This window comes from Danio aesculapii, chromosome 23 (genome assembly GCF_903798145.1).
Source record: "Danio aesculapii chromosome 23, fDanAes4.1, whole genome shotgun sequence".
Taxonomy (NCBI): domain Eukaryota; kingdom Metazoa; phylum Chordata; class Actinopteri; order Cypriniformes; family Danionidae; genus Danio; species Danio aesculapii.
In genome coordinates this window covers 5608688-5627300 of record NC_079457.1, presented here as the reverse complement: position 1 = coordinate 5627300, position 18613 = coordinate 5608688, and the positions used below count along the sequence as shown (strand labels likewise).

The 18613-nt window shown below is 39.8% G+C and overlaps 2 protein-coding genes across 2 annotated transcripts in view; both read left to right on the top strand.

Annotated features, from left to right (window-relative positions):
• tut4 (terminal uridylyl transferase 4) overlaps positions 1-5193 on the top strand; it is a 58162-nt gene extending 52969 nt beyond the window's left edge. Inside the window, exons 29-30 of the mRNA XM_056449007.1 lie at positions 2823-2975; positions 4647-5193. Of these exons, the coding sequence (XP_056304982.1) occupies positions 2823-2975; positions 4647-4729 (236 nt within the window). The 3' untranslated portion in view covers positions 4730-5193. The remainder of the gene's footprint in view (positions 1-2822; positions 2976-4646) is intronic.
• A 2056-nt stretch (positions 5194-7249) lies between these two features.
• LOC130216972 (cytochrome P450 2B19-like) lies at positions 7250-16905 on the top strand. Its single transcript, XM_056448923.1, has 9 exons — positions 7250-7681; positions 7805-7964; positions 12234-12386; positions 12700-12860; positions 13251-13424; positions 13689-13830; positions 16120-16307; positions 16380-16521; positions 16603-16905. Exons 1-9 carry the CDS (start codon positions 7487-7489, stop codon positions 16791-16793), a joined length of 1506 nt encoding a protein of 501 aa, XP_056304898.1. The 5' UTR covers positions 7250-7486; the 3' UTR covers positions 16794-16905.
• The last annotated feature ends 1708 nt before the right edge of the window (positions 16906-18613 follow it).

Genomic DNA, 18613 nt, shown 5'->3' with positions numbered 1-18613 from the left:
CTGTTCAAACTAACCTAGAGGACCATCTGCTGTTCAAACTAACCTAGAGTGCCCTCTGCTGTTAAAAACTAGTCTAGAGCGCCGTCTGCTGTTAAAACTAGCCTAGAGCGCCGTCTGCTGTTAAAACTAGCCTAGAGCGCCGTCTGCTGTTAAAACTAGCCTAGAGCGCCGTCTGCTGTTAAAACTAGCCTAGAGCGCCGTCTGCTGTTAAAACTAGCCTAGAGCGCCGTCTGCTGTTAAAACTAGCCTAGAGCGCCGTCTGCTGTTAAAACTAGCCTTGAGCGCCATCTGCTGTTTAAACTAGCCTAGAGCGCCATCTCCTGTTAAAACTAGCCTTGAGCGCCATCTGCTGTTAAAAACTGACCTAAAGCGCCGTTTTCTGTTAAGCTAGTTTAGAGCGCCGTCTGCTGTTAAAATTAGCCTAGAGCACCATCTGCTGTTAGAAACTAGCCTAGAGTGTCTTCTGCTCTTAAAAACTAGCCTAGAGTGACATCTTCTGGTAAAGCTAGTCTAGAGTGCTATCTGCGGTTAAAAACTAGCCTAAAACATTGTCTGCTCTTGAAACTAGCCTAGAATGTGCCATCTGCTGTTAAAGTTAGTCTAGAGCGCCATCTGCTCTTCAAATTAGCCTAAAGCACCATCTGCTGTTAGAAACTAACCAATAGCGCCGTCTGCTGTTAGAAACTAGCCTACAGCGTTCTCTGTTGTTAAAAAGTAGCTCAGAGCACCATCTGCTGTTGAGACAAGCCTAGAGCACCATCTGTTGTTCAAACTAGCCTAGAGCACCATCTGCTGTTAAAATCCAGCCTAGAATATGCCATATGCTATCTAAAAACTAGCCTAGAGCACCATCTGCTGTTCAAAACTAACCGAGAGTACCATCTGCTGTGTTAAACTAAGCTTAGAATAATTTAAGATAGAATAATGATGCTTTAAGATAAATGTGTATATTGCTATTATTTGTGAATTTATGAATCTTTGAACTAAGTCCAGTGTGTGTTTACTGAGAGCAGGTGCTGGTAAAGAGCTCAGGTAAGTTTCACATGTGTATTGAGTCCACTGGGTGACAGCACTACTTTTACACTGAGCACTGGGACCTGATTTTGTGAAACACTGTATAGGTCTAATGAAATGGTTTTATGTTTTATGTAAGTCTATCGCTTACAAAATCAAGCCATCACTATAGTTGGAAATTAATGCCCTGTTCTGTCATCCAGGGTCAAAAACTGATTACTTTTCTCATAATATTTATGGATATCATCCTTATCATCCAGTATTAGCTTTTTTCTCCCAGTGTTTAAAACTTGCTTCAAAGATCTTGAGGCCTCATGTATCAATGCTGCGTATGCACGAAACAAAACGCCAGGTTCCACGCTCACATTTGGATTTACTAATGATGAAATTAACATGTGTGTGCATTGGTCCACGCCAACTTCATGTCTGGCGTACGTGTATTTCTTGTGTGTGTTTGTTTTATTTCCATTGGCGACTCTCCTCTCCTCAAAGGGTGTTAGTTCAGCATCCCCTGTTCCCCCGCCTGTTCATTCCACACTTTGACGGTGCGCTGCTGTTCTCCTCTTAACCTGCACCTTTACATGGGACCATTTCTTTTTTTAATTCACTCACAGTGCGATGTTCAGACCCCACGGCGTTAACAGCTAAACTCTCCCACTCTATTTTTTTTCTTTTGTTATTAATTCTGGAGGACAAACTTGCAAATAACACCGTTTTTCTCCAGTCTACCTCCGATAGGAGCTCCTCCAATTCACATTCTGTAAAGTTTCTCTTGCTTGCATTTGCCATTTGCTTTTTCATTTGGTTTTATCCGTTGCGTAAACCATATGCTGGCGGTGCATTCTGCTGTGGCGACCTCTGATTAATAAAGGGACTAAGCCGAAAAGAAAATGAATGAATGAATGAATAAATGGGATGTATTAACTAAAATATGAAAAGAAATCACAGACAGTATTTTTCCTTTTTCTGAAAGTCTTTATAACCTCATCGTGGAGTTTTTCTTTTATTAAGCAAATAAGATGGTGTAAAAATTATTTGTTTATTCTCCTATTCACTGCGCTCAAAGTTCTCCCAACTATGACGTCTTGCGCTACTGAGAAACCCTGAAGTGTGAAAAGGGTCTATGTAGAAAACTAGAAAAACACAAACAATCCCATTTATAACACAATGGAGTTCAATGTTGAACACAGTCGAGTTGCTCCTGCTTTTGTCTTTATTTGCTCTATCTGTCTAGTGACAGTATTTGCAATAAAAAGTCTGATTTATTTACAACATTTAATTGAAACATTTAATTTCAATTGGCTTTTTTTTTTTGCTCCACAATAAATCAAACAAACAAAAGGTTATGTTAAAATTGGGTATTCTCCCAAACCACCTTCCCATCCCTGCTCCCTCTTTTCAGATGGGAGAGTAGGCCAACTCAAAGGTTACTACAACATTGGCCCGTGCACCCTACTTTGGGCACCTCTGGGCTAAATAATAATAATATTAAAAATGATGTAGTGCCTTCAAAAGTAGCATCTCAAGGCACTTTACAGACATGAAATTTGCAGCAGTAAAGGATACATACAAGGATGCATGAAAAAATAATACAGAAAAAACACATAAAATATGAACAATGCTAAATCAAGTAAAAGACACCCTAAAAAGTACATTTTAAGTGATGATTTAAAAACACTCAGGGATTCTGGGATAAATAAAGATGGTGGCATGAAAAATTGAGGTGAATTGACCATTCAGTGAATCTGAGTTCTTGTGCTGGTCATTATGTTCACTCTTCTCTTTTTTTTTTCCCCCTTCTGTCTCAGATCCTAATTTCCCATCTCAGTTTGGTGGTGTGAATCCGGGCTCTCGATCCTGGGATCACGGTGGTCCTGCTCAATATTCCCTTTCTCCATCCTTCATGCCCTACCGGCTGCCTCCATACCTGCAGCAGCCCAACAAACCCTTCATCTCACAAGGTGCACCATATAACATGTGTTTTATTGGAAGTGAGAGTTTAAGTACAGTTAGACAAGATTTTAATAATGAAAACATCTTTTTCCCCAACTTTATGGAGTTGTACAGAAAAATGTATAGATATTATACGTTATAGAGTAATACTGTATTATTGATATTGTAAACAAAAATCCAAAATCATTGTGACAATTATTGACACTTAGACATATTTATATATTTATTATAGGGTTGCACAGTTTACCGGTACTTCGGTAGCACTGCAATACCTCGGCTCCAAAATACTGGCGGTGCCACTGTAGTTTGTAAACAGTAGTATCGTCATTAATGGTTCTGCTATATGTTGCGTGTGGAAAAGTCACTAAAATGTTCAAACATTTGTGCCAGCAAATAATCAATAAGCCACTTTATTTTACTTTCATTTTAACTGTCTGCATACAGGTCGTAGTTTACTGCAGTCATGACAGATCTTACGGTGTGATTTATTATTTTTGCAATGACAACAAAAGAGTCACAGTATAAACAAAAAAGCAGAGAAAGTCTGTACAAATCATGTTTTCAATAATAAGAAAATTCTGGGTTTAAGTATTATGACATAAAATATAGTATTTCTGGCAATTTGCTTTATTTCATACATGAGTTATGAATAATACAGTGTTGCTATACTATTTGGTGTCATGATACTTCAGCTGGTAAATTATCGTGGCCTGAATTGATGGCATTGTGACAACCTTAATTTAATATAATAATAAATGATTAAATAAAACAAAAAATACACAAAAAAACAATTGTTTACACACCAAACTATAAAAGCTGGTTTATACTTCTGCATCGAGTGATCAGCGTGACCCACATCGCCTGCCTTGCACGTTACCGTGCATTTAATATATGCTTTTGTGAATGGTATTTCTTTTTTTCGATTTATATACAGAGGGAAAAAATAAGTATCGAAAACGTCACCCTTTTTCTCAGAAAACATATTTCTAAAGATGCTGTTGACTTGAAAATTCCCTGTATGTTGATAACAAGCTAAGAAAATCCATATTTGTAAAGAAAACAAAACTAATTATTCAGCAAATGAAGTTATGCATAATAAAATGAAATAACACAGGGAAAAAGTCTTGAACACATGAAAAAAGGAAGGTGTAGAAAGGCAGTGAAAGCCCAGAGAGCAGCTGAAATCTCTCAGTAGTTCTTCAGCAATCCTCGCCCTTCCCCAGTGTAAATGAATATCAGCTGCTTCAGTCCAACATCTACATTAGCAGGAGGATGAAGATGAAACCAGAGTGCAGCAAGACAATGATCCAAAACACAGCCAAGGAAAGTCTCAAATGCTTTCAGATAAATAAAATCAAGCTGTAGAATGGCCCAGCCAATCACCTGACTTGAACCCAATAGAAAATACGAAATAAAGCTCCGATTTAATAGACGAGACCCACAGAACCATCAAGATTTTTACACTCTGTTGAAGTCTGAGAAACTCACACCTGTGCCAATGCATGTGACTTCATTCTCCATATGAGAGGCGTCTTTAAGCTGCCATCATTAAAGCCTTTTATGTAAAGTATTAAATACGTTTCAGTAGTTTAGTACTTATTGTGTCGTTTCATTGTTGCTACTCAGAACTCATTTTCCAGTGTCTGCTTTAACTGTCTGTCATTTCTGCCCTCCTGCAGGTTCTGTGGTGGCAAATCAACATTACCCTCTTATTCAACATGGTCGACATGGCAATCTCAACTACATTCAGCAGAAGAAATGACACTTTACTTTATAAACCAATGCCCAAGGTCCTTAGAGGAAAAAAAGACTAACTTTGCATCGTTTGGTCATTTGGAAACTTTTTAAAATGAATTTTATCATTTTTGTACAGTTTTTAATGTGTTCTTTTCCTTTTATTTCTGTGTGTATCATCACAATGATTTTGTGATACAAAATGTCAAATATTTTAATACCCCTATTTTTCGAGGGGTCCAAAAAAGTGTTTTTATTTTACATGTAAAATAAGGATTTAAATTGTATTCACTTTATTTTTATTAGCCGTATTCCTATTTTGCTTGCGTAAGGACAAAGGCTTTAGATAGGAAAATCCAACATAACAACCTGATAAGACAATTATGTAGTGCCAAAAAAAAACTTCCATATAGCAAACCAAGAAAACAGTCAAAAAAAGAGCAGAAAAAAACTAGAAAAGACCAAAAAAAAAATAAAGAAAAAGCAAACCAACATCTTCTGTGTTGCCTTTTATTTGCTTTATCTATTTTCTGTATGTGTTTATTGCTTCAGTATGTGTACATCATGGAGTTATGTGAAAAGGTTAGTACCCCTATTGACATTTAAGGTTTTCCATAATAATAAAAAACTAATGTGATTCTTGCAGGTCTTAAAATTTGTAAGATGAAAACCTCAGATGATTAGCGTCACATGACATCTCCTGCTGTGTCATTGTTTAAGGTAAGAAATCCTGTTTTGTCCAAATAAATACAGTTCAGGATTTGCACCAAAGTAAATAGAGTCCAATTTGAGGGATGTAAACAAAAACAATGGTCCCAATGTATTTTAATTTCCATACCTTCTGAGAATCCAAAAAGAGCCACATATTGATAATGTTATGGTAGCGGTTTTAACATTAAGTTGACATCAATGACATGACCACATTGAAATGGCCTATATACAGGTAGGTTCATCAATATTTGGACAGACACAATTTAAACATTTTTGGCTCTATACACCAACACAATGGATTTGAGTACCACTTTTTGGGCACGCTTTGCAAAGGGTACCTAGCACAACAAAAGAGTACGAAAAGGCAGAGCAAGACGCGCAGCTGAACATTATTGGTTTACAGAGAAGCCTCACTCGCGCATACACAAGAAGAAGAATGAAAACAAAGAAACCACCATTTTTAAATACACAGCTGAGACCTTACATCGTAATACTATATGCATATAATAACAAGCCATGGTCGACCCAAGCTCAGAAAATCTTGTCGTTGTCTTGATGAACAGCCACAAAGCCAAGAAGAACAAAATCTGCGGTGTCCTGTTGTTGTTTTACGGGGCAGTCTAAAAGTGCGAGCGGATTCACTTTCTCCAGGGAGCTCACGATCGTGTCTATATTTGAAATAGCAAACTTCATGAGTTGATGATAATAACGGGCACGTGATCATTGAAGTGCTTCTGACATCCAATCCCTTCAGAAACAGACAAACGCGAGAGTGAAGCGTGAAAAAACAAAGGAGCAATGATTCTTTCAGCAGCCTAAACCATTAACAAGCTGCCATGTTTAACTATTATCTTCACCTTTTGGACTATTATGAACTCAGAATGACAGAATTACTTTCTAACAAGAGGCTACATGTGCCGGTGAAGATTTAAGATACAGATGAGAGGTTTGCTCTGACTGTGGGCTATATGTTGCATGTTGTTTTTGAACCCAAATAAGGACTAAATGTATGTTGTGTGTAGTTTTTCTCTAATTTGTAACATATCGGAGACTGTAAGGGGCTGTATGCGTTCATATATGTTGCATTTATTTATTAATTTTATACAATTGCAGACATTACAGTTGGCTATTTTGCACTGATCTGCAGTTATAATCAAATCATGTTCATAGAAAGGTTAGTAATGAACATTTATACACAAGTATTTGTGTATAAAGCATCTGTTTTGTGAGAAGTGCTTCTCAAATATGATATTTGAACGACCCGTACAGCTTTACTTTGACATTTCCTTGAGCGAAAATGACATTGACTGAAAATCTGTCATGCACCACACTTGGTACCTTTTAGGCAGTGGAAATGCAAGCCTGATAAAGGTGACCAGTACCGTACCGCACTGTACCACTCAGTGGAAATGGATCATTATTATTACACCAGAATGAGAGTTCTTAGTCATACAAGCCTAGAAAATAGGCACTTTATTTGAATGATTTCAAAATGATGAACTCAACTGTTTAACTCTAGGGGAGCTGTTTTTTTAGTGCAGTGTTCTTGATAAAATACTTTAATATGTTCTTGTCCAGATAATTGTTTATGTCCTAATATAGAAACATTGGAACTTAGTAGGGTGTACTATCTTTTCAAACAACTGTATTTTCCATGACTGTGCAGAAATCTTTAATGCTTCACCTTTACCTATGGTTCCACTCTAATCTTCCCACGCCTTTCCAGAGCTCTTACATAACACATGATGTTACAGTAATAGAGAGCATTGAGATTGTCAGTCATTTACCAAACTTGCTCAACTCGTCAGCTATACGTTTGTTCCCCTTTTGACAGTAAAAGCTTTTTGACTTTGATCTATTCTTTAATGCTAGGGGTGTTGTGCAGAAATGTAATCTCTTCTCGTCCTTTGTGTCTTGAATGTTTAGTTCCTTACATCTTCATCTGTAGCATTTATATCAAACCATAAACTGCCCAGTCAAACTCTGTCTTTCTGTATCCTCCCTCTTCTCCTGTTATAAATCTCCTGACATTCTGCTGCTGCTGTTGTGTTTGTCCTGAACTCAATCTGTCATCATGTTCGCGTCTCTAGTGAAGTTCGACCTGGCCTCTGTGGGCTTGACTCTGTTTTTGGGCTTGATTTTTATGGTTCTGTTCGAGATCTTCAGGATTCATTCCTACAAAGGTCGATTTCCACCTGGACCAACACCTCTGCCTTTTGTAGGAACCATACCTCATTTCTTGAAGAATCCAATGGGCTTTATAAGATCAGTAAGTCTTCTAATCTTATGTTATGCTGTTATTTGTTCACACAACCTTGACTTCATTCACAAGTGAGACAATATCTAGACCACACTGACTGTATAGTAATGCCGTGCAATCTTCTCTGATCAGTTATCGCAGTATGGAGAGATGACTACTGTGCATCTTGGAAGAAAGCCGGCGGTTATGCTTAATACGCTCCAGGTCATAAAGGAAGCCATAGTCCAAAATGGTACATCTTCTTCTGGAAGGCCATCGATACCTATTTTAACCTGGATCACTGAGGGATTTGGTCAGTAATGCATTATTTTGAAAACAAACGTGAAAGCAAGTTCATTTCAATTTATTATCGAGCTGATGTCTTGGCTTCATCATAGAGACCATGTTAGAAATAAGCCAGTTTGTAGTCTCAATAGAATTTACCAGTCGTAACTGCTCATGATCTTAAGATCTTACACTTAATACTTCAAACATCAAGAATGTATAATGCGTTTTGGTCTTAATCTGAGGCTCAAGCGCTTTACTGGTAGTCTAGATCTGGGACTCTGCCAATGAACGAGTGTTCAAGGTGAGGCTCAAGGTGTTTTTTTACATGCATTTTTTTATTTCTCTTTGCTATTTGGGCTTATTAGAACCTAATTAGAATAAAAACCTAAGTATCATCATTTGCTACAATGTACTTTGAGAAAAATGATGTCCATATATGTGGACTCGTGGTCCAAATTTACATAGGACTTTTTCCTGAATTTTGTTTAATGCATATTTAATAGAATTATTATTATTTTTGAACTTGTTTGACTATCAGAGAGTAAAAACTTTTTTTTACCCATTTTGGACAGTTAAAAGTAGTGTTTGGGACATTTCATATGCTGCATAACAGTTGCAGGATGACACTGTTTGTCTGTAACGAAATATAAAACATTCAAAGTATTTTAAATAGCCACTTAAGAGCTAAAATGTGCCTTCCACATATGTAGACACTCAAGCCCTAGGAGGTTAAGGGTGGAAAACCTTGTTCAACTGTATTGGCATTGTTTTATATGGGACTACATTAGCCGTGTTTCCACTATCGCGCCTAAAGCGAGCGAGCCAGGGCGAGCCAAGGGCAGTCGCGTTTCCACTATCACTTCCGGGGCGTAATCGGGCCAAAGCGGGGCTTCCTTGGGGCCAGCGTCCGGCCTTTTTCGGCCCGCCTAATACCTTGGGCCAAGGAGGGCCAACTGGGGCTTCGGGGCGGGGTTACGTACAAAGGCGGAGTTTTCCTGTCAGATAAAGAGGAGACGAGATGCTTTCTTCCCTTACATTTGTTTTGCTATCGCGCTTGATCAACTCACTAAGAAGAAGAAAAAATGGATAGCAGACAGTACTGGTCAGTTGAGGACACCAGGGCTCTTCTGAACATTTGGGCCGAGGAAAATGTTCAGAGGCAAATAGACGGCGTTTGCAGAAATGAGGACGTTATCAAGTACATCGTACATCGCTGTCTGGCCTTACACCAACAGACCACAAACAGTAAAAAAGCAATCGCTTCGGTGTTCTCCATCTTCCAGCTCTCGTAGTGATGCCAGGTTGTGTTTGTGGTTATAATTTGAGTTTTTTGTTCCCGCTGAAGTGGGCGGGTTGTGTGACGTTTGATTCGGGGGACGTTCTGGGGGCGGTGTTTGCGTGACACGCTGCGAGCAACTAGCCCGACAGTGGAAACGCGACATGATTTCGGCCTCGTTTCTCAACCTCCCGGGCTATTGGCCCGGCCTGGCCCGATTAAAGCCCTGGCTCACACTGGCCCGATAGTGGAAATGCGGCTATTCAAAGTGGTTGCCCACTGAAGCTTTGCAGGGTTAAGCCGTTGTGTTGTATATTCCTGGCCCTTCTCCACTGTTTTGATGGCTTGCTAAAATATGACATTAATGGGCGCAGCATTTTTTTAACTTGCAAAGTCTGAAGTGAAAAAAACAGTGAGTGCTGACCTTATAACTCCCACTCAGCACCTACACATCACAGGCACTCAAAAAAATGTGACAAGACCATTGACAACAACAGAAAACGCTCTGCTTAAAAAAAAGCTTTAGTGGTCACACAAGTGCTGCAAAACATGCTATTTTAATAAAACAAATGATTGATGGCTGAAAAGAACTGATGAACTTAATTTTAATAAAAATATACATAAAACAATGTCCCTCATGGCGACTACTTCTGAACTTAAGGCAAAACAGAACACAAGTTCAAGGCCTGGTCCTCTCTCATCTTCCACTGCTGTCTCTCCTCCTTTTAAGATCCAGAGTTTACTGGTTTAATGGTAGTCTAGCAGTTTACTGGTAGTCTAGAGAAGAGAACTGACAAACTTTAAATAATTATAATGAAAATAAACATAAAAGAATATCCCACATGGCAACTACTACATCAAGAATGTATAATGTGTTTTTGGTCTTAATCTGAGGCTCAAGCGGTTTACTGGGAGTCTAGATCTGGGACTAGATCCATTTTTTTCAACAGGTCCAAGTTCAACTTTGTTTAGAAAGTCATGTTTAAAGGTGGTAAACCTTGTTCAACTGTAATGGCATTTCCCCTGTTTTACATGGTACTACATCCAAAGTGGTTGCCCACTGAAGCTTAGCAGGGTTAAGCCCTTGTGTTGTATAGTCCTGCCTTCTCCCCACAGTTTTGATGGCTTGCTAGAATGTGACATTGAGCGCTGCATTTTCAACTTGCAAAGCCTGAAAAAAAACAGTGAGTGTTGACCTTATAACTCCCACTCTGCACCTACACATCGCAGGTACTCAAAAAAAAATGTGATGCGACCATTAACAACAGAAAACAACCGCTTGACTCTTCAGTGGCCACACAAGTGCTGCTGATAGTGCTATTTTAATGCAAGTAATGTATATTTATATAGCGCATTTATTGTGTATGGCCTTGCACCCAAAGCGCTTCACAATCATAAGAGGGGGGTCTCCCCTCTCCACCACCAGTGTGCAGCATTCACTTGGATGATGCGACCGCAGCCACAGGACAATGGCGCCAGTGTGCTCAACACACCAGCTATAGGTGGAGTGGAGAGACAGTGATACAATTCAGTGGATGAGGATAATTGGGAGGCCATGATGGGTAAGGGCAGATGGAGGGAATTTGACCAGGACAACGGGGTTACACCCCAACTCTTTACGAGAAGTGCCATGGGATTTTTAATGACCACAGAGAGTCAGGACTGCAGTTTAACGTCACATCTATGCCAACTGACAGTCCCCTTCACTTTACTGGGGCATTAGGACTCACGTGGACTGCAGGTTGAGTGCCCCCTGCTGGCCTCACTAACACCACGTCTAACAGCAACCTAATTCTCCCATGTCATCTCCCTTCCAGGTACTAGCTCTAGCCCTTCTTAGCTTAGTGACAGGTGATTTGCGGGAGTCATGTCTCATGAATGTAAAGACCGGGTGGGGGGTGTGCAACGTATGTGAAGACCGGGTGGGGGGTGGATGCGTTTGGTGCGCGACGTATGTGAAGCCCCGGGGGGTGGGTTGAAGAGCAAGTGACGTGTCTGAACAGCTAGGAGGGACGGAGAGGGGTGCACAACGCATTTGAGGACCGGAGGGAGACGTGCAATTTCTGGGCGATTATCATCCGTTTGCGGGCATCTGGGAGTCTGTATGCATTTGCGGGACACTCCCGGAACTTCCGGGAGACTTGGGATGTCTGAGATCTGGGCCTCTATCAGGCAATTATGGTCATGTTATTTAGAGCTAGTACAAAAATCTGTCTAAGATTGTTGATTATAGACATAACTAATGGTTGTTAGGAAGCCTCTTTAAAACCAGTTTTTGTAGCTGCTTAAATATGATCTTGATCATTTATGCAACTAACCAGTAAGAGTCGTGATCTTGAAGTCTATTTCATGAATCCTCTAAAGCCTCTCAATGTTGTGTACTTCTGGAACTCATCCACCCAGTAGACTATCTTGGTCAAGATTTTTAGGGCTGGCAGTTCCATGCACATGTCTCATTTCAAGAACTGTACTCTTCCAGAGTGAGTATAAGGGCTTGCAAAATCACTCTGGACCCCTCACACCCAGCACACTTCCTGTATGAACTATTAACGTCTGGTCGGCGCTACGGAGCACCAAGCACAAAGACAGCCAGTCACGGGAATAGTTTCTTTCCTCAGGCCATCTACCTCGTAAACAGTTAATTATTCCCCTACTGTGCAATACTTTTCTCATACTTACATTTACACAGCACCTTATAACCATATATAATGCAATACTTTCTCTACGCATTTGTACACAGCACCTTATAACTTGTATATTAAAAACAAATCTGTACAGACAATTCAACATCCAGAGTTTGTTGACTAACTGCATCTCTGTTCAATGTTTGTTGTCTCTTTTTCATATTTATTTTTGTGCTGTCACTTTATGTACACTGAAAGCTTCTGTAGCCAAAACAAATTCCTTGTGTGTGTAAAGCACACTTAGCAATAAAACTTCTGATTCTGATGTTTAGATTATCAGTCTTTTTTTCAGCTCGTCTATGTATGATTTTGAAAGTTTAATGTCTGTCTTCAGGAATTGTATTGGCCACGTTTGGTCACTCCTGGAGGCAGCAGAGACGGTTTGCTCTGCACACACTCAGAAACTTTGGTCTGGGAAAGAAGTCTGTGGAGGAACGTGTGACAGAGGAAAGCAGTTACCTGGTTCCCGAAATGCTCAAATTGGAAGGTCATTCATGGTTTTAGCATCTCTTTTTCACTTTTTCGAGGTACTGCTGACTGTTATTGGTTAGAAGCGTTCATTAAAAAAATATTTACCCATGTATGATGACATCAGTGCCTGACCAAATATTTCAAGCACATGGTCCCATTTAGGAATTTGGATGTGTTGATTTGCTGTAATGGTAACAAGTCTTATTGGTGTGGTCAGCTTAAAATGTCTTTAAACGGGATGGGTTTTTATTCAGAAAGTTTCATTTGATTGGTAAAGTTCTCTTAAAACAGTCCTTCCCAGAGACTAACTCCATTCTTCTTTGTTAAAGGCAAGCCCTTCGACCCCCAACATGCAATACAAAATGCCGTTTCCAACATCATCTGCTCCATTGTGTTTGGGGATCGATTCGAGTATGATAACAAACGTTTTGAATACCTTCTGGAGATCATAAAAGAAAACATCAATCAGTCAGGGTCACTTGTTGGACAGGTATGAATAACTGGTAAATATGCTAGCTTTGCTCTGTTCTTGTTTCCATGAGGTGGACATAATTCAGTGTTTGTATTCTGACTGGGTAATTATACATTTTATTAATCTTTTCAAATTAAACATTAGTTCACCGGTTGTCTTAACCTAAAGGTGTAGGTAGGTAAACTCATAAATGTTTAGAATCACTTGAGAGAAAGTAAATGATGACTGATTTTTCATTTTTGTGTGAACTACAAATAATGTTGGACTGTGCCACAATTCCATGAAAGATGCTTGTTTTGGAGTAGGTTAGAACTAATCTATGTAGGAATGTGGTACACAAGGGCATGATCTGTTCATTCTTGAAACTGAGACACTTGACTTAACATTTTCTGTGTTTTTCGTTTCCAGGTCTTTAACTTAATTCCCATTATCAAGTATTTCCCTGGGCCACAACAGAAAATCTATCAGAACACAGAAGAGTTGAAGGCATTCATCAGAGAATCAACCAAAGCACACAGAGAAACTCTGGATCCAGACAGTCCACGAGACTTTATTGATGCGTATCTGCTGGAGATGGAGAAAGTGAGAGCGGCATGATCAACCACTCTTGAAAATGTATAACATGCTATCTGATGGTAGTTACTACTTGTGAAGATATGATTCTGTTAAGTAAAACAAGCTCCAAGAAGGATCATCTTTAGTAACTTGCTAACTTTGATTTGCTCTCATTTGAACCCTTATAGTAATTGTATTCCAGGATCAACATCATCTTACAAGGTGAAATCAATGTTAACATTTAGTGAAGTAAATGTGCATTGGTAAATGTTTCTGTTTTTCTCGCAACAGCAAAAGTCCAGTCAGGACACTTCATTTCATGAGGATAACATGGTTATGTCAGTGGCCGATTTGTTCTTGGCTGGAACCGACACTACAGCGACCACCATTAGATGGGGATTCATCTACTTGACTCAAAACCCAGATGTACAAGGTAAATAACATTGACAATGTTTCTGTGGCTCAAAATGTGGAGATTGGAGGCAATAGTAACAAGATATTTGGATGGTTGATTTTAATGCATGAGCCATTGAATCTTGCCAAGATGATAATATAAAGCGCTCAATTCTGTTGCATACATTTCAAGGGTTAGTTTACCTAAAAGAGGTCTATCTTGCATCAAAGATTTTTGCAAGAACAGACCACATTTGGAAAGGCACATACCTGTCTATATAAGGTCCCACAGTTATTAGTACATGCCAAAGCACAAACCAACCCATGAAGTCAAGGAAGTTGTCTGTTGATCTTGGGAAGGGTACAGAATCCTATCTGCACTGTTAAAGATCCTAGTGAGCACAGTGTCCTCCATCATCTGTAAATCAAAGAAGTTTGCAACCACTGGGACTCTTGGATACCCCTTTTCCACCAGCATGAACCAAGTAATATTTCAGTTACTTCTATTGCACGTTCGGTACTAGTTTGGCTAAAGATCCACCACAGAGCCAAGTCTGTCATCACTGAATGTGCTTCATCTTTCCCAGAAATGCAAATGAGGAAGTGCCAAATACAAACATGACATGACATTGTGTTACTATTAATGCACTCAAAACAATTGTGTTGATAGTTGATCACAGTAGCCCCATCCTGAGCTTCTAACTTAAGAACTTAAGCAGTTCTTACTTATAGCTTACTTATAACAGTGTTTTGGTGCTGTTTAATACATTTTTTCATAGTTCCAGTGTCAAAAGACAAAGAACCGATTTTGAATTAGGCTCTTGCTCCGAACCAGTAATCAAACTATCTTTGTGGAAAAGAGGTAAGAGTGGGCTGCCTCGACAATCTGAGCAAATTGGGGGAGAAGAGCCTTAGTCAGGGAGGTGACCAAGAACCTGATGGTCGGTATGAAAGAGCTCCAGCATTTCTCTTGGAAGAGACGAGAACCTTCCAGAAGCCAACATTAAGGCCTGTGTGGCAGAGCATCCAGACAGAAGCCATCCTTCATTTAAAAGGCACATGACAGCCTAGCTGGAATTTGATAAAGGGACCCTCAGACCACAAGAAACAAAGTTTCTAGTCTGATGAAGCCAAGTTAGAGCTCCTTGTCTGGAGAAAACCAGGCATCACTCATCCCCTGGACAATACCATCCCTACAGTGAAGCATGGTGGTGCATCATGCTGTGGGGATGTTTTTGTTTAATTTTGTAGCGATGGAATTTGATTATTATTGACCACGGCCTTTCTTCTGTATTACCTGTTGCTTTCAAGGCCAGTGCCGGATGAGCTCTCTCAATACCAAAATCTGTGGTCGTAGGAATCTCCAGCATGTCAGGAGATTCTCCATAAACTGTACCCCCGATGCCCCCTTGGCTCCCTTTGGAACATTGTAGATCCTTATATTTTCCCGTCGTGACCTCCCTTCTTGTTCAAGCAGTTTATTTTCTTGTTGATTCATCACTATTATCATTTTGCTCATCACTTGTTCTGTGTTTTGGATGTGGTCTTCTGCTTTTCCAATTTGCCTTTCCGCCTCCGCTATCCTTTGATTAATTAGTGAGTTCGGTGATGATCTCAATTAGTTGTTGTTTTGTGTCTTTGCGATAGTCCCTTTTTTCCTCCAGAACTTTTGTCAAGCTTGCCGCGTCACTCAGATGGGTATCATAGTTAGCATTAGCTTTGCCATCTGTTACATGTGCATGAGAGCTGCTGTCTACGTTTTCTTTATAGGAAGTTCCTCCAGTAGTGCATTTTTTTTTGTTTCTGTCTCTTCTTCTCATACTTGTTCCACTCATCAAGCAACTTGAGCTAAGAAAATAATATATTTGATGGTTTAATGGGGCTTATAAAGATTTTCTTGGAGGAGCCACGGTTCAAACTGTCATTCAGAGAGATGACGTCACCGGTACCCTCGTGGGGATGTGTTTCAGTGGCAGGAACTGGGAGAGAGTAGTCAAGATTGAAGATGACATGAATGCAGAAGATATCCTTGATTAAAACTTTTTCCAGAGCACTCTGGCCCTAAGACTGACTGTTGAATACAAAAGAGTGGATATGTGAACATCCTCTTCTACTTTTGGTCTTCATTGGACTTCAAAACTCTAACAAATAGGTTTGCGTTTCTAGTGGGCAAATAAAATTACTGAATTAGGATAATAGTATAGTCTGTGTATGCAACTATGTTGATGCAGATTGTACGAGGTATTAGAAAGGTTTTGAAGTCATCACAGTCTATAGGCTCAGTGAAAAAGCTTTCATTGAATGTAACTCAGCTTGGGTTTTGTTCCAGAGAGATGTCATGAGGAGATTGTTCGGGTTCTGGGTTACGACCGCTTGCCATGCATGGATGACCGTGACAGACTACCGTACACACTCGCCACTGTTCATGAGCTCCAACGCTGTGGAAATATTGTACCATCGGCTGTACCACATGAAACAACTCAACCAATAAAACTAAGAGGATATGACATTCCCCAGGTACTGAATGAGCATTACTATTATGTTGGTTTGTGAGTGAAATTGTTAAACTAACAAACGTTTTATTTCTAGGGAACTCAGATATTGATTAACTTGACGGATATTTTGGCTAACAAGGAGCACTGGAAGTATCCAGACACTTTTAACCCAGAGAATTTCTTAGATGATAAGGGAAATTTCTTCAAACCGGAGGCTTTTCTTCCTTTCTCCTTGGGTGAGCCACATGAAAAAAATGACATCAGTAAACCAAGCAGGAATATATTGACTCTGATTGACTGTTTCTTATTTCCTCCAGGTCCGAGGGTCTGTCTTGGTGAGACTCTGGCTAAGACTGAGCTCTTCCTCTTCGTCACCTCTCTCCTTCAGCGGATTCGTTTCTCCTGGCCGACTGGTGAGAAGCGGCCGAACATGGATGGGATTGTCAGCGTGGTTCGCTCTCCTGAACCATTCAAAATCATCTGCCATAGCAGAGGTTCAAAAGAGTAACATGCCTTTCTGACATTTAAAGACATTTCCAAATATGCTTTGAAAAACTTGTAGTGTTGAACCTATTACAATAAATAACAATGGTGCTGTAAAACCACTTTAAGACTGTAAAGGTATTTTGACAAGTCCTCTCACTGCCAAGCCAATACTGGTGCACACTAGATGTATTTCTTTCAGGTTTGACTCATATTCACATAGATCTGTGACACACACTGTTAGTGTTTGTAATCATGGACATTATTGCATTGATTGAAATATGCCCCCAAAATACACACAAGTGGATGACACAAGGAGTATTCCTTCTAAAATTATTCATACAGAATGGAGTTCAAATGTGTAAACATTATTAGTAAATTCATGTTTGTTTCTATAGCGCTTTTACAATGTAGATTGTCAAAGGTGCTTAACACAAAAGTTCTAGTAAATTAAAACCGTGTCAGTCCAGTTTTTAGATTTGAAGTTCAGTTTAGTTCAGTTCAGTGTGGTTTAATTTTCACTGTTGAAAGTCCAAACACTGAAGAGCAAATCCATCGATCCCCAGCTCTGCAAGTCCCAAACCATGCAAGCCAGTGGCGACAGCGGAGAGGAACAAACTTCACCAATTGACGAAAACGAAGAAAAAAAAACCTTGAGAGAAACCAGGCTCAGTTGGGAATGACCATTTCTCCTCTGGCCAAACTTCTTGTGCAGAGCTGCGGTCTAGGCACCGGAGGCTGGAGAATGCTAGATGTTCATCTTGGAGAACTGCAGGTGTGAGTATGTCACTGGCGGGTGATCAGGCTGGCCCATGGGATCAATGCAAAGACTCGTCTGTCATTGTGGTCTTTGAGGAATCAAGGCTCGTACACACCGGGACGCTTTTCGTTTGCGTTTATCGTCAGCTTTTTTTGAGACGTTCTTCTGGATTCAAACCAAAGCGATTTTTCACTGGCGTCAAGCAGAAGAGTTTGCAAAATCACTCCTTGACATTAGATGGCGCTACACAACTTTAAGTAACTTTAACACAGAAGTAGACTAAGTTGACACTCTTGCTGTTTTGGATGGTTCAGGTTCAAGTAGCAGGTCCAGCTCTAGCGATGAAGAAATGATTATTGTTCACCAGTGCAATAAGCAGCTCCACGTTCATATCGCCTCTGGGCATCTTCTTCAATGTGCGCTTGTATTGACGGTTTTGTGCTTGTGCGCCTCCAAGTGCTGTTTACTGTAACTTCAGCAGCTCCGTGCACGTGAACAAAAGTGTCAATCTGATTGGTGGAGAAGTTTTGAGTATGAAAAAAAATAAGTATGAGGCGTTTTTCTTTTTTTAAATGACGCTTCTACGCCTGGTGTATTGCGCATTGGTGTGCACGATCACATTGACGCCATTTATTTAGTCACGAGGCATTAAACGTTGACGGAAAACACGAGCAAAATAACGTCTCTGTGCACGGGCCTTTTGTCTCATGCTCTCCACTCCTCCATATTCACCACAGTATTTGCACAGGATACGGCCTGGTCCAGGATCATGGATACCTTAATTTCTTCACAGGTCATGTATAATTTGCATAGCTGCTGTTCATAATGGATTAAAACACGAAATGCAAAAATAAAGCACTATAAATGAAAATAGTAGTTATATAAACATACATAGAAACAAACATGTAAAGCATACGAGTGTTTTTAACAAAATGTCGGGTGCATTAAGACAGAAGGAGTGTGTCTTAACTGTGTCACTCAACTGCATATAGCACACTAATGCATTGTACCGTTATGTAATGCATTGTGTATAAGGTTTACTAAAAAGATAGGTCTTTAATCTAGTTTTAAACTGAGATAGTGTG